The sequence below is a fragment of the Thyridium curvatum genome (genome assembly GCF_004353045.1).
Source record: "Thyridium curvatum strain D216 chromosome Unknown NODE_8_length_716436_cov_74.480370, whole genome shotgun sequence".
Lineage (NCBI taxonomy): Eukaryota > Fungi > Ascomycota > Sordariomycetes > Thyridiales > Thyridiaceae > Thyridium > Thyridium curvatum.
The window spans coordinates 128361-143517 of NW_022156763.1; the positions used below are offsets into that span (position 1 = coordinate 128361).

The following is a 15157-nucleotide window of genomic DNA, read 5'->3' on the forward strand; positions in this document are numbered from 1 at the left end:
TTCGCTCCTCTCATTTTGCTCTTCAACTATCTCATCCCTGCAAGTACGGTGGCCGGTTCCTCCCAACCCACGGCCCAGCCGGCCCAACCATCTCCGGCTTGAGATCACTAACCTTCTTCGCTCCAATGTTCCGCATCGTGTTGGTGATCTCCTCGTGCAGGACTATTCATTAAGTGTCAACCCAACCGCCTTTCGTACATAACAGCATGGACGACTTACTCTGTATAGCTCTTGTGACGCCCTCTTGCCCATGGGTGCCGTTGGCATACAGGAACGGCCTGCCGAGTCCCACAGCCTTGGCACCTAATGCCAGAGCCTTGACGACATCGGCGCCGGAGCGCACACCGCCATCGATCATGACATCGATCTTGGAGAAGATGTCGGGCCGCAGGACGCGCAGCTCGTACAGTATGTCGATGGGGGCCGGTGCGTAGTCTGCTTGGCGGCCGCCGTGGTTGGACTTGTGGCGTGTCAGTTGATAAGCATCGCGGTCAGGTGCGTAACGATTGGAATCTCTTACCAGTAACACGCCATCGACTCCGTGCTCGACGGCCAGCTGCACATCTTCAACACACTGGACGCCCTTGACGATTATGGGGAGCGTAGTGTTCTTCCTGATGAACGCGATGTCGCTCCATGACAGATTGTGATCCTGATATCCGCTGATGGCCTTGCCGACGGGCAGCCCTTGAGCAGGAGCGGTATCCGAGTTTGTAGGCTTGGCAGCCATGATGGCACTGTTGGCGAGCCTCTTGGTCTGCTCATCGAGCGTGCGCTTTGAGTCCCACGAGGTATCGACGGTGAACATGATGGCGCGGGCGCCGAGCTTCTCGACCTTGCGGAGGAGTGCTTCCGAAGCAGAGCGGTCTTTGTTGAGATAGATCTTTGAGATTGTCAGACGCCAGGACTTCAAAGTGGCAAATGGAAGCAACATTGGTGGAAGACGAACCTGGAATATCAAAGGCTGAGTCTCGTCCTTCCTTGCCTCAAAGAGCTCCTCGACAGCGCAACTCGCATTGGCTGATATTGCCTGCGCGATGCCGCAGTCTCCTGCAGCCTTGGTCAGGTTCAGTTCTCCCAGCGGATGCCCCAGCTTCGCCATCGCAGCCGGGCTGATGAACACCGGCAGGCTCGTCTCGATGCCCATGAACGTCGTTTCTGTGGACCCCTGGTTCATGTCGCCCGTCAGTATCCGCGGGCGGAAGAAGTACCGCCCAAAGGCATTCCGGTTCTCGTCGAATGCTGTTCCTCAGTTTCAGCAAATGCGCCATCACCCATACCAGACATGTGTGCCAAGAAAGAGCCAACTTACCCTTCCCTTCATCCGACGCACTCCGGTAGTACGCCCACGCTGTCCGGCTCAGCACCTTCTCAGCCCATAATTCAAAGTCCTGCAGCATGAGCATGTCCTGCGCGTCAGGCATCTCGGCCCTCGCGGCGCTGATCCGCAGCGCCTCCTCTTCTTCCGCATCGCCTGCTTCGGGCAGCGTCGCCAGGTCGAGCGGGCCCAGGCAGGCTTCAGGAGGGAGCGTGCCGAGCGCGTCGGATGGGTGCAGCGTGATGAAGACCTGCGTGGCGTCGCGGCCCGCGTGGAGGAGGATGGCTTGCGCGCCGCCGGGGTGCAGGGCGAGGAATGCGGTCACGTCGTAGACTTGGCCCTGTTTAGACCGAGACAATGGTGAGCGGGCTGCGGCTCTCTTTCGATCTATGGCTGGCTGGCGTGTCGTCACTTACATCAATTATCACCCAGCAGTCGTCTGCTGAGGTATGTTGTTGCACCTCATCGTAGGATATTGTCCCGGGCCGTGCTTCTCGTGCTCTTTGGGCTGGGGCTGGCAGTGCATGTTCTGGCCGTTGCTGGGTGTAGTACGCAAGACCAGCAACTGTAGCTGCAACCTGTAGATATCATGGTGTCAGCCGTAGCTATATCCCGTTACTGAGGGACTGTCCTACCGCCGTAAACAGCGCTCCGTACGCCGGTGGCCCTCCAAAGCTAGCTTTCCTGCTCGACGCCGCCGGCTCCTCGGCCCTTCGTGACTGAGTATGTTGGCTCCTCATGGTAGATCCTCTAGCAGCTCTATGCAAGCATCTACCACTAGACAAGCTACCTGGGGCACCGTTCCCTCGAAACCCTGGCCCCAACATCCGCGCACCACGCTTTACGACAATCATGGTGATCAAGCGTATTACAGTCGTCTTGGTGCATTGGCGAACTGCAAGACTTGAGGCATGACGGTACGTGGAGTAAAGGGAATAAAGAGGAGATAATTGTATTGTCTCCTCCCACCAATGCTTCTTCAGCGATATCGGCATCACTCCTGAAGGCATTGGCCAATACACGCACATCTTCCGGGCCGACGGCTTCGGCGCCAAGCAGACATGCCGGCAGCAGATCTCGCAAGGTACGACCGAGAAAATAAAAATAAAAATTCTTTTCCCTGTCTCAAAACCCACCTCCCATCCAGGCCTTCGCCACCCACGCGGCCCTGACCGCCCACCAGCGGTCCGCGGCGCCCTGCGAGCTCGAGGAGCACGACGACCTGAACTGCTTCGACGGCGGCTTTGTGGACCCATAACTTTGGCGCCAACAATCTGTGGGATGCCCACGCCCACGCGGGATAATTTGGGGGTGGGGCCGATGCAATCCCTCCATCTTTTGAGAGGCCGGCAGGATGGGTTTTTTTCGACCATTGCCTGCTATCAAGGGGGTAATAATTGTCTAGAGAACAGTCAAACCTAGGTCTCTACGGCTTTACTGTTAGTGCACATACTTTCCCGCTTGCCCGTCATGCAAGAATCCACTGAGATAATATGGCTTGAGAATTCAAGAATCCAGTCAGCCTTCACCCTAAGATCCCGACATTGGGATCCGATCGGGTCTCCGTATTCGTTTGGTCACTCGTTTTTTATTTGTTTCTACATAGATGGCGAGTTTATCGAAAACTTACAGTAAACTGTCACAAGCCACCGGGGCTCCAAACGTGCTCTCTACAAAGCTACGTAGGTCAATCACAGTGTTCATTTTATACAGCTAGTGAGAGGTCGCAAATTGCAGCATCTGGGTCAGCCACCAATATATATGGTATCCCAACTGGTGAGGAAAGCTCGGAACATAGCATTTGGCATTAATCACGTCGGTCAATTTGGCAGCACTAAGGGTTTCGCGACGGTTTGTAGTTGGAAGCGATGGAGAAGGAGACGGACTTCTTAACGAAAAGATGTTCGTAAACCTTAAAGATCATCTCATCACCGCAGCCCAAGAAACAGAAGCAGAAGGGGTGAGTGAAAGGAAAGAAAAAAAAAGAAGATAGTGATCCATTGGGGAGTCAAATGTGGTTGGGAAGGGGATGAAAGAAGGGAAATGCTAACTCGGTTCTCCGAGTAGTGGATAACACAACGTTGGCACCACTTAAACAATAAAAAAATATTCTGTCATCCTACACAATAACCAACAACTTCTGCTTCTTCCAGATGTCCAATGTGAACCATAAAGTCCGAACAACGCCAGCTTTATTGAGCTCATGTAACGACCACTGGCTACACGTCTGTGGCTGTGTTGTTGCTACTGTTGTTATTATCCCTGTTGCCAGCGGTTGCGGGATCGCTGCCCTGGATCTTGGGCAGGAGCTCGTCCAGGGCCGCGGTAGCTTGAGCCTGATAATGGGCAATCCTCTGCGCTGGGTTGCTTGTACTGTTCTGCGGAATATTCATGAAGACATTGTCGGGCTTGTAGTCGCTGACACGGGAAGCGGGCTGGGCTTTGGCCCTGCCTTGGTTCTTCTTCGAACTATAGTGGAACCTTGTTAGCTCATCAACTGTTCCGTAATGGCAAGTATGAACTCTGACGATAGAAGTCAGAGAGTTGTATACCTGTGATTAACTTGCTTTTTCGGCGAGAAGGATGTACTCTTCTCCAGAGAGGAAGGCATGATCGTTGTCACAGCACGAGGAGGTAAGAAGCGATTTAATTGAACTCAGTCGAGGTGCTTGAGGCAAGAGATAAAGAGGCGGGTCTATTGAGGGCGAACATATCCAAAACTTTCTGATCAACAGGGAGAAGTGTCTTTATATAGAGAAAACCGTAACCCTAATCATGCCAACCTCCTCATTGTTCCCCGGTAGACAGGAGTGTACGCCGATAAAACCCAGCACCTCGATGAAGAGGAAAGCGCCCCAAGGCCGCGATATTTGCCTCCAGTCGACTCAGAATTCCGGAATCCACCACTTGCAAAGCATCTTTGGGCATCAGTTACTCACATGAGCATCTGCCATTACGCCATGGATATCATACACCGTATTTGATTTGTTTGGGACTGGGAGACAGGCTCGACCTGTCCGGCGTCCAACAACCCTGGATCGGTGTCTTGCACGAGATTCTGAGCAGGGCGAGGCGAAGCTCGAATACCGCATTTGGGAGACAACCAATCATCACCCCTGTGGAAATAAAGAGCTTACAGCTGGCATGAGACCAGCGTCACTTCCACACCTTCATCCAAGCCCAATCTGCAATCCGCCCGCACCGAATTTGGAACCCAACCAATGAGGCTTGATACATAGCTTTGCTGGCCCCCCTCTGGCATTTGCCCGAGCTGCACCAGTTTGCAGGGATCCCATGTTATGCATGTCTTCCCTGCACAGAGCCTTAGGCACCACAGCTGCTCACTCGGGTGGGGCCGAATTTGGAAAGTGCCCAACCAGAGCCCAGGTCTATTCAGCTTGGCAGCCTGGTTGAACGTTGAGGCCACGCGAAGATAAAAGGGCGAAGCTCTCCTGATGTTCAGTCTGGTTTGCTCTTCATTATCCCTCACAATGCATTCAAGATGGCGAGCGATTCGTCTCAAAGGGAGAATCGACTACTTGTCGCCGACCCTTGGGTAAAATTCGAGCATATCATACGCGCAAAGTTCCATGACCTCCCGCTGCAGGGTGACAATGGGCTCATTGAATTCATGAGCAAGACATACAATTTTCGGAGATCGTACGTCGTCCTGGGTCCTTATGGCGTTCTGTTAGCTAACTAGTGGTGGAAAACAGGACCTCCCAGTATAGCACGCAGTGCCGAAGATGGGGGTTGAAGAAGAAGAAACAATCCAGCTCTCAAGAGCTGCAAGTGATGAACTCCAAGGTCCGAAAGGCAAAGTTGAGGAACCAGAGAATGCAGGTTTTCCAGAATGGAAGTCTCATACAAGGGAGAGTTCTACAAGACCGCGGATATATCGATACGGTTCAATGGAACAGGGTTAGAGGTAAGCAACACCGGGAGGTTCTAGTCAAGATCCAGCGAGACTAACTCATCGAAGGCTCGTCACCTCAGACACCTCCAAGCTTCACCTATGACGTTTCGTCACCCTTATTGAGTGGTCATATAACTTTGCCCTCCGACGACTTTCGGAGGTTGTTGAATACACGAGCAATAGGCTCAACCCGTAGGTGCTCCCTATCAACTATCAACAATTAGAATGGACAAACAAAGCTAAAAATCACAGGTCGGAAACTAGACCTTTTCAGACCGGGTCTAGTTCGCTTCCGAGACTTGGAAAGGTCGAGCTGGATGTGGTTATCCCAATCCACTGGCCTCCACCGTTCTCGGAGTGAAATCATGCTCGAAAAGACTGATGGAGAGCATCGAGACCAGGTTTTGCTTTCCCTGCTTGTGAACAAAGTGCACATTTGGAAGGGATCACTTGACCCTGAGCCTTTCCTGGAGGGTTTCCAAGAGATGGAACGACTTGGCATCCTTCCTTTGCTCCTGGAGTTCCAACATATGACAGCCAGGGCTCTTGTTGAATCGATGTGGAACCTTGCTTTCACATCAAGGTTTACGAAGGCCACTCGCTCTCTTCTGCTAGGAGGGGTCAATCCGAATGGAAGAGTCTGCATCTACCCGCCATGTCGTGTGCCTGTCACTCCCTTCCAGTTCTCCCTCCTTTCCGGCAATTTGTCTATGACAAACCTTCTGCTAGATTTTGTGGAGCGAGTCGATCAACCATACAGCGGCTGGATGAGCAGTTCCATTGTACTGGCTGTTGCCGGCTGGGCTAAGAGACAGTCCTTGGTTTCCAGGTTGCGGCCTCAACATCAATGGGACAAACGCCGCATTTACAGAGCTGTGAAGCTCCTCATAACCCGTGGTGCCAGTCTCGATATCTGCAAACTAGGTATCAAACTGGAGACCACTGACGATACTGATCTGCTTCATTATCCATTGCCTGATTCGCAATCGCCTCTTCAAATCTGCGCCAGATACCATTTACATGAGCTGGTCAATGTGTTTCTGAGTACGCAAAGCTTTTCAGCAGAGGAGGTGAACAAGGCACTTGACGGTACACTTCGAGGCTGGTGGACCAATCATATCATTTCCCATTCGGATGATCTAAGGACCCAATTCCCCTTGGCAACATTGTCTTCACTCTGGAGGTCAGGGGGAGATGTGAACCGGAGAGCGGATGTTGCAGATGGGCAAACGATGAGTGCCCTGGAGATCCTGGTACACGAGACCGCCTGGGCTAAGGAAGCAATTGATACCCTCCTGAGCTTGGGTGCCAAACCAACAATCGACGCACTCACAACGTGTCTCAGAATCGGGGACTACGAACTGTTCTCGCGTCTTGTGTCGCTAAACCCACGGCATTGGATATATCATCCCAAGTTCGCCATCGTGTTGCGACTTGTCGACAGAAGAGCTCTGAATTGGCTTCTTTGTTCTCTGTATGATATTCAATGCTTGGAAGTGAAAGCCGAGGTTCTGGCACTAATCTCCAAGACATGTCACCCCTTGGTCTGGAAAGAACTCCTCTCCCTTAGGCATGACGCTGTTCGAATTTTATTTGACCATAACAAGCTTTCAGACGCCAAAATTCTGAGTTCCATTCCTGTCGAGATCCTACAAAGACTCTTCGGTGTGCTCACAGAAAGCGATCGCAGCCTGTGTCCGATACAGCCCAGTTTCATTCATATGTCGGTAATGAATGAAAACGAACAGCTGGCGCATCGGCTCATAGAGTATGGGTTTGGCATGGACGAGGTAGTTGAAGTCGGCGGGATCCCCGACACAGCCCTTTGTGCTGCCATACGAAATGGCGCGACTGAAGTCGTGAACAAGCTGCTTATCAGAGGTGCTAAAACTGAAGTCGAAGCTGGGAGCTGTGCTTGCGGCCATGTGCGTCAGGTCAACGCGTTGGTGGCGGCGGCTGAATGTCATGACATGGCGCTGATGGGAAAGCTCGTTCAGAATGGTGCAAACATCAACAGTTTTGGAGTGTTTCGTCGACATCCAAGATTCTCATGGAAACTGCGCAATCAAGGGTATCTTACTTCTACCCTCGCTGGTCTCGGTGGCGACCCGTGCCAATGTTGTACTACACCTCTTGCGGTAGCTCTGGTCTCTGAGGACTGGCAATTTGTGCAGGCCGTGGTAGGCTTAGGTGCCAACCCGAACAACCCCCCAGAGCCAGCGCACGCTTCGACTCATCACTTGTCACCTCTGGCAGCTCTGTTCTGTACATTCACTGATGGGGAGCCTTTTAAGCTGCAAGCGGCAAGGTTGCTTCTTGACGCTGGGGCTGACCCTCGAGATGCCCCTGCGATTATGAGTAATGTCGCGGATGTCTCTGAGAGCGATTTATCAGCACTCCTATTACTGCTGGAGAGATCAGCCTCGACCGCGGTATCTGCAGCCTCTACTCCGCGGTCAGACTATGCTGCAGCTGCAGCTCTTGTGCAGGCAATCCGCTTGATGAATCCAGGTCTTGTTGGTAGACTTCTCGAGAGACAAATGTCAGGCGTCACTTCGACTTCTAAGAGCACATTTCCCTGTCCCTTCTTTTTGGCAGTTTCAGATCGGTTACTGCTAGTAGGGGAACCATTGCCTACGGTACGGACTACGATAGTGTCGCTCCTCTCAGATCACGGAAATGTTCCGAACCCAGTCTCACTGGGATGGGGAGGCAAGAAAATACTTCTACTATCCCACGCTTTGGGGCTTTCAGGAAAGGTAGAGCAGGATTTGAAGATCTCGAATCAAGGACGAGATATGTTTCATGTATTGCTTGACCGAATGAAGAGTCCCATGGATCAGGATCTCAAGCAATGCCTATTCATTAGCGCAACAGTCGACTCAACATCTAAAGCGGTCCAATCTCTATATGAGAAAGGCCTTGAACCGCAGAGACGACCGACCAAATTCCTCGACGTTCTTGATTCGATATGGAGTGGGCACGGCCATCAAATCTCGTCCAATGTGGCTCTGGTTGTTGAGGATGCGGTTCAGATGGCCGCATTGCAAGGGAATATTGAGGTTGTCAAAATCTTGCTGATGAACGGAGCTATGGCTGACAGGCCAGGAAACACCGCCAATGGGGCCACAGCACTGCAATTGACCCTTTTGCGGCGCAATAATGAAGTTGCTAGACTTCTGATTAGCCATGGCGCCGACATCAACGCGCCTCATTGCTCGACTGCGGGGAGAACCTGCTTGCAGATTGCTGCCGCGACCGGGGACCTGGACATGGTCAAGCTTCTGGTCCGGAAAGGCGCAGACGTCAACGCAAAGCCTCCACAGCGGAGGAGTTCAGTGTGGAAGTCGGGCGCTGTAAGCGCGCTCCAGCACGCAGTCAGAAGTGGTTCCTTGGACGTGGTGCGATACCTGGTCGAGCACGACGCAGACATAAATCTCGAGGCGGGTCCATTCGCTGGCGCTACTGCTTTACAATACGCAGCTACAGAAGGCGGGACCGGAATTGCCGAATACCTGCTCCGCCATGGCGCCAATGTAATGGCAGAGCCGGCTGCAAATCACGGAATAACGGCGCTTGAAGCAGCTGCAGAAGGCGGCAGAATCGACCTTGTGTACCTGTTGCTAGGCGAATTAAACAAGTACCTTGTGGACCATCGAGAGTGGATTGAGCAGGATTGTCGGAGGGCGTGCCGAAGAGCCGAATACTTTGGACATTTTGCCGTGCGAGATCTGATCATGGAGCACTTCGGTGACTTTGACTACGGCAATGTGGAGGCTTATGACTTGAGCTATCTGTGTTGGGCTGAATGGTCGGAGGATTGGTTTGATGACGATGAGGTGGAGTATTATGAGCTGAACCGGGAAATTTGGGAACCTGACGAATTAGAAGGTTCAGACATGGAAGATTCGGACATGGAAGCTTCGGACATGGAGGAATCGGATATGGAGGATGCCCGTTTGGAAAACTCGATCATGGAAGTCACCGGTGTGGAGGAGTTGCAAGCCGATGATTTGGACAATCCTGACGTGAGTGACCTTGAGAGCAGTCAACATATGGACATCGATACTTCCAATGTCCCCGTCGGCGTCGCATCTGGCGAGAGTATCACCCTCCAGGCAGGAACAGGAGGTGTTGATCACATGCAACAAAGCCCCGAGTCTTGGGACATGGTCGTCAACGAGGCCCTCCTTAACTATGAAATAGTGAGGTCTGTCTATGAGTAGGGCTTGGGGGCTTGGATTTTATGTCTTTTTAAGCGACTTCTCTTTTTCCCTCGTCGGTTTCCTGCTGTTCTCTTATCTTTTCTCTTCCCACCTCCCCTTCTTTCTCTCTTTTTTTTTTTCTGTTTCTTCTCATGTCCTTTTCCCTCCTCTCTTTCCCCTTCTGCTCTTTCTACTCTTTCCCTCCTTTCTTCTATCTCCTTTCCCCCCTGACTTCATCAGAAATATTTCAGCAGGACAGACCATCTCAAATTCAGCAAGCTTGCGTATAGCTAAGCATACATCAAATGCAAGGGTATTGAATTGCATCCTCGCCCCTCCTCTACAGAACAAGAACTATGCTATGCCCACTCCCATATGCTCCAACGTGACCCTACACCAAACAAATGCTAGCCAGACCCCGTCAGCGCCCAATATATGTATGATATGATATGCAAATGCTCACACCTCCCACCACCTCCTGCTCTCCATCACCCCTCAACATCCGTCCCCTGCCTCCCAGGCGAATCAACAAACGGATCCTCCATCATCCCACTTTCAACCCCAACTCCAACCCCAGAATACGGCTCCGGATCCGACGAGAACCCACCCCCATCGTCCTCCCCATTGCTCGTCATCCCACCTGCATCCACATCCCCATCCCTCGCCGCCTCGTCAGACGTGACGGTCCCGCCGTAACTCCCGGAACCCAGACCGCCAACCTGGCCATCGTCAGCCTCAGGCGGACTCAGCCCCACCTGCCCCATGACATCGTGGTGCCCGAGCTGCAACCCCTCAAGCGGCGTCCTACCCCGGCGGAACTTCATCGACAGGACAGGTGACTCGGTCCCAGCGTCCGACACCTCGTCCTCCTCCTCGTCCGAGAAACCCAGCTCCTCCCCTTCATACTCGTCGTCGTACTCATCGCCATCACCATCGTCGTCATACTCCCGCCGTATGCGCGTCATGTTCATCATGCCCGTCGGGACGTAAGCACCTACCCCCGCGGTGATCTTGGACGTCTGCACGGGACTCATGCGCCGCAGCGGCAGGGTGCTCAGGCTCTTCGAGTTGCGGCGGATAGGGTGTCCCTTAGTGTACTGCGATCCCGCGCCGGCACCAACGCCGCCGGCCAACCTGCCGAGGTTGAGATCCGGAGCGCCCCTACGCGCGGCGATGCTGGCGGGGTGGAACGTCGTCTCGACGCCCGACTCGTCCTCGGTAAGCAGCGTCTCCAGCTCCTGTAGGTTCTTCTGTCTCCGCGCGCCGAGTTCGATGTTGCCTCCCGAGCCCCTGCGGTGCCGGTGCGAAAAGTGCCCGCTGCCCTGGCCCAGACCGGGCGTCTGCCTCGCGGCCCGAATGCTCTCCCTCGTCAGGCCCAGCTCAGCGGACCCGGTAGCTAGCCTCCGCAGGTTCACCTGGCTGCTGCTGAACGCGACGCGCTCTTGCAGTACGAGGATCGCGCGGTCGATGGCGAGTTCCACGGCGCAGCGGTGTCGGATGCGAGCTAACTTGGGCCACGTGGCCCGCTCGCCGACGAGGCAGGCCTCGAGCATGAACTCGACGGTCGGGTTCTTGACGAGACGGTGGCCCCATTTGCGCAGGTCGATGCGCGGCAGGATGGTGATGTCACCTGTGTATTTCTGGCTGAGCATGCCGATCAGCCGCCCTGCAATGTCGGGCAGTACACCCGTTCGTACAACTGTGTCAAGCCACCAGACGGCTTCGAACACACCAAGGGAAAGACCTAGACGGAGCTGATTCTTAACAAAGGCCGAAACGTGCGCTAGTTGCCCAGCATCCGGATCGTCGACGGTATGCGGACTGTCATCGTCATCCACAAAGGGTACGATATGGGGATTAGCCTGTGACACGATGAAGTGGTTGACCTGAAAGAGCTCCGCTATCCTGGACAGGGGGATATCGCTGTCCATAGACCCATCAATCCAGCGCCGAGGTGAAGGGTGCCACGGAGCGACCTTGCCCGTCTTAGGATCTTTCCTGAGCAGTTCCGAGGCGGGAAATACACAGGGGACGGAGCAGGATGCCGTCACAGCCGACCAGATGACCACATTCGGCGCCGTGATGTAGTTGAGCAGCAACGGCACCTCGAAATCCGACGCGGGGGACACGGTAATGTTGAGAATCCTCCGCGTCCGGTGGTGCGCCTCCTGGAAGGTCATGTCGCCGAGCCACTCGCTCATGACCCGCACGAGATGCTTGTTGTCCAGCAGGCAGTGGTCCGACATGAGCCGGTGGAACTGCTCGCCCCACGTGTCTTCGCGGTCCTGGGCTTGAAACACAGCCAGGTCGCCAAAGGGGAACTTCTTTAGGACCATAGGTAGCTCCTCGTCCGTCTTGACGCAGGCGACGGCGGCGACGATGGACCCCGCCGACGTGCCCGAGATTATGCGCGGCAGCAGGCGCGCGTCAAAGAGGGCCTTGAGCACGCCGATGTGGGCCATGCCAAAGGTGGCGCCGCCGCTGAGGACGAGGGCGCTGCGGCCAAAGCTGGTACGGGCGAGGTACATGACGTCGAGCAGGTCGCGGTCAGTGAGGCCGTCGGGCATGCGACTGGGGCTGGCCGTGAGGCGCAGCAGGGCCTCGATGAGGTAGACGGACGACTCGACGTACCGCTCGACGAGCTTCTTGGTGCCCAGGTGGGAGTGGGCGTACAGCTCCGGGTCGGCCATGCCGCCCGTGTCTCTGGAGAGGGCGGTGCGGATGAAGTGGACCATGGCCGGGATGTCGCAATTGGCGGCGGCTTCTTGTAGGTGCTGGGTGAAGGACTCGATGAGGGGCACGTTGAGGTAGCCGGTCGAAGGGTCGTTCTTCCAGGCCTCGTTGCCCTCGAGGATGTCTAGTTCTCGCGCGGCGTCCTCCCAGACTTGTCTCGACTCGGCCTATGCGAGAGGGGCAATGTTAGCTGCTAGATCGCCATGCGCTTGCTTGGGTATTGTGGCCTACATTTTCCATGAGCAGCCGCAATATATGTATCCTCTCCTCCTTCTTCTGTTTGGCGTGTCGCTCCGCATCGTCGAGGCCATCCTGGCATTTGCGCAGGACCTGTGTTACCCGCTTGACGACACTTGTGGATTTGTTGGCGGGTTTGGAGGGCTGGAGGGAGGCGAGGAGGGACGAGTTGGAAGTCAGGTCATCGTGCAGGTGTTTCGACGTGGGAAACAACTCGAGGGTGTCTAACATGGTGAAGACGCGGCGGCATGGGAAGGGCGGTGTGGAGGAGGGAAGTCGTCACGGTCGTTCGTCTTGCGCCGGATGCGGCGGACAGGATGCGCTCAAGTTTGGATTCGGGATTGGCGATGAGGCAGAGAAGGAAGACACGGGGCGAGAATGGTCGGTTGAGGCTGAATGTCGCCGGGTTGAGTGGTTGAGTTCCAACTGGAATGCACGGTAAGAAGGCCGGGGAAACCGGTGGGCGCTCGAGCGGGACCCGCGATGGAGACGAGGCGACTGAGGAGTCGAAGACGGAAAATCACCAAGGAATGACAGAAGCGGTGTGGAAGATAAAAGGACTGGACCACATGCATTCGGTTTGTCGCGAGAGAGGACGTGATTGATTCCAGGGCATGACAATCACGAAGTTGTTGAGCACATACATTCAGGAAGGAGACTAGCAGAGCGCCATGGCGGCGGAAAGGGCGGGCGCAGGGGTCATCATCGTGATCAACGATGATGTAGCTGAAGGGAATGACATGTGGACACCGCTGGACAACTCCAGGGCTGCTGCTTGGGGTTTGGGGGGCACTGCAGGTGCCGAAAAACAAGCAAGACCCGACGAATGGCGGGCGTCTGATTGGTGGCTCAGTGGGTGGAATCGGGGAATTAGTGGGTGAGCTGGAGGGGTGGGTCCCGCCGAGGTGCGCTGTGTGTTTCTCTTTTTGGGGTGGTTCGCGGGGTCATCGGGGGAGCCACTCACCCACTCTGGGGGGTCATGCGAGCTGGAGAGAGGGTCTGATGATGCGGGATGTCTATCCATAGGGATGCGGCACGCCAGATCTCAGCCCTCTCTCTCTTTCTCTCTTGCCCGTGAGTAATCATATGCTTTTTGTTGGCACCCGTCTCTTGGTCTCGACCTCCCTCGACCTCTCTCGTGGGTTCAAAGGCCGAGACACCAAACTCTGTTCGCAGACAAATGACAGACTGACTGACTGCATTCGAGCGGTATATCCGTGGAAACAGGTTCAGTCCATTGCCGACCACACACATGCAAGGCTCGGGAATCGGACCCAGGAGCACCACCTGTCTCGTGTGCTTCTGGTACACGTCCGGACGCAGCAAGTCCGCAGTGCGTTGCATGTCACCGCTGCAGCGAATGACTGGTGGTGTGCATATGCAGGTAAATGACAAGTAGCTCGCGCCAGTCTGGCACCGGTCCCCAAGTAAAAGTAACCTTGGCTGTTGATTCTGTCTGTCTGGTCTGTTCTGTTGTCTGTCGCCCTGGCCAAAACTGCTCTAGTTCTTTTCTCATTCAAAGTGACGGCCATCCCGACAATCCGGCGTTGCTCCCCGTTCGCTCTCCCGGACGTGATCAACACTGTCTGTCTTGTCTTTGCCTGCCTGCCGACAGAAATAGCACTCCTTTGCTCCCACTGTTTTAGTTAGCGCCCGGCACCAACAGCAGCACGACACATCTACGGCCCTCCTTTGCCACGGTGACCGTGTCCGTTGGTGATGTTGGTCTGCACGTCTGCTCTCCCTGCATGCAAACGTGTGTTGATTGCTTGCGACCCCGTCATGCACAACAAGGGATGGCGGGAAAGTCGAGTGTGTGTCATCCTCCCCCCGTCCATTCAGCTGTCCGTCCGTCTGTCAGTCAAAAGAGGCGGTCGGGGTCATCACCGAGGTAGGTAAGGTATCTAGCTTCGCTCAAAGCACTTGACTGTATCCTGACCAGATTTTGGGCATCTGATGTCAGCGCCGCTTAGTCTTCTGCTTTCATCCAGTACATGTATTCATGCATCATGTACCTCAAAGACACGCACCGTCCGATGATTCATTCTGGTTGGTGATGGCAGCCGCGACACGCACAGCCACGAGTCAGGCTACCTCTTCAATTCCTCCGGGCAGTCCTCCAGCTGGTCGGGCTAGCCGTCAAGCCAGTCAGTGCAGTGGATTTAGGCAGCCCTGCAGCCACGACAAGGCCGCATTAGCGCCCACCAAGCCTCTGTAACTGGCAAACTGCTGGCTGGTCGTCCCTCCCTCCAGGGCTCCCACGGAACAGGCCTCCCCCCACTCTGGTCATCCATCCATCCCCCCAGTCCAGTCGTGCAGCCACTCGGTCACTCTTCGCAACTCGGCACGCAATGTTCTCTCACACATCTCTCACACACACCCGGGCCCATCATGTCGATGCTGATCATCTCGCTGCCACCATGTCCTCCGGCGGCGGCGACACGGCGTCCGCCTACGCCCCGGTCCTGTCCTTCCGTGTGTGCCCTGACTACCCAGGTAGCAACACCTTGTGCCCCAGTCGACGTTATCCCGGATTCGGCTCTCACGGCGTCTTCCTGTCGTGTCCAACCCAATCAGAGCGGCTCCCCTGTCCTGCCTAGGCTGAACCAAGTCTTCCAACAGACTTCCCATCCTTGATCTTTTTCCCTGTTTCTCTCGCTGTATTCGCGTGAGCTGATCGGGCCACCTCTGACCCCTGTCACCCAGTCTAGGCGCCCGCCCTGGCCTGTCAAAATCTGCCTTTGCTGA

At 54.9% G+C, this 15157-nt stretch overlaps 4 protein-coding genes across 4 annotated transcripts; 1 reads left to right on the forward strand and 3 right to left on the reverse strand.

Moving 5' to 3' along the window:
• Window positions 1-31: 31 nt before the first annotated feature.
• Window positions 32-2058, reverse strand: E0L32_001993 (uncharacterized protein; the record flags this gene model as incomplete). Its single annotated transcript, XM_031136135.1, has 5 exons — window positions 32-162; window positions 220-1242; window positions 1313-1658; window positions 1735-1896; window positions 1954-2058. The coding sequence occupies 5 exons, from the start codon at window positions 2056-2058 to the stop codon at window positions 32-34; spliced, it is 1767 nt and encodes a 588-aa protein (XP_030989101.1).
• A 1479-nt stretch (window positions 2059-3537) lies between these two features.
• E0L32_001994 (uncharacterized protein) lies at window positions 3538-3929 on the reverse strand (the record flags this gene model as incomplete). Its single annotated transcript, XM_031136136.1, has 2 exons — window positions 3538-3787; window positions 3871-3929. The coding sequence occupies 2 exons, from the start codon at window positions 3927-3929 to the stop codon at window positions 3538-3540; spliced, it is 309 nt and encodes a 102-aa protein (XP_030989102.1).
• Window positions 3930-5599: 1670 nt separating this feature from the next.
• Window positions 5600-9460, forward strand: E0L32_001995 (uncharacterized protein; the record flags this gene model as incomplete). The annotated part of the gene is made up of 1 exon (XM_031136137.1): window positions 5600-9460. One exon carries the CDS (start codon window positions 5600-5602, stop codon window positions 9458-9460), a length of 3861 nt encoding a protein of 1286 aa, XP_030989103.1.
• A 467-nt stretch (window positions 9461-9927) lies between these two features.
• Window positions 9928-12640, reverse strand: E0L32_001996 (uncharacterized protein; the record flags this gene model as incomplete). The annotated part of the gene is made up of 2 exons (XM_031136138.1): window positions 9928-12339; window positions 12404-12640. 2 exons carry the CDS (start codon window positions 12638-12640, stop codon window positions 9928-9930), a joined length of 2649 nt encoding a protein of 882 aa, XP_030989104.1.
• Window positions 12641-15157: the final 2517 nt, after the last annotated feature.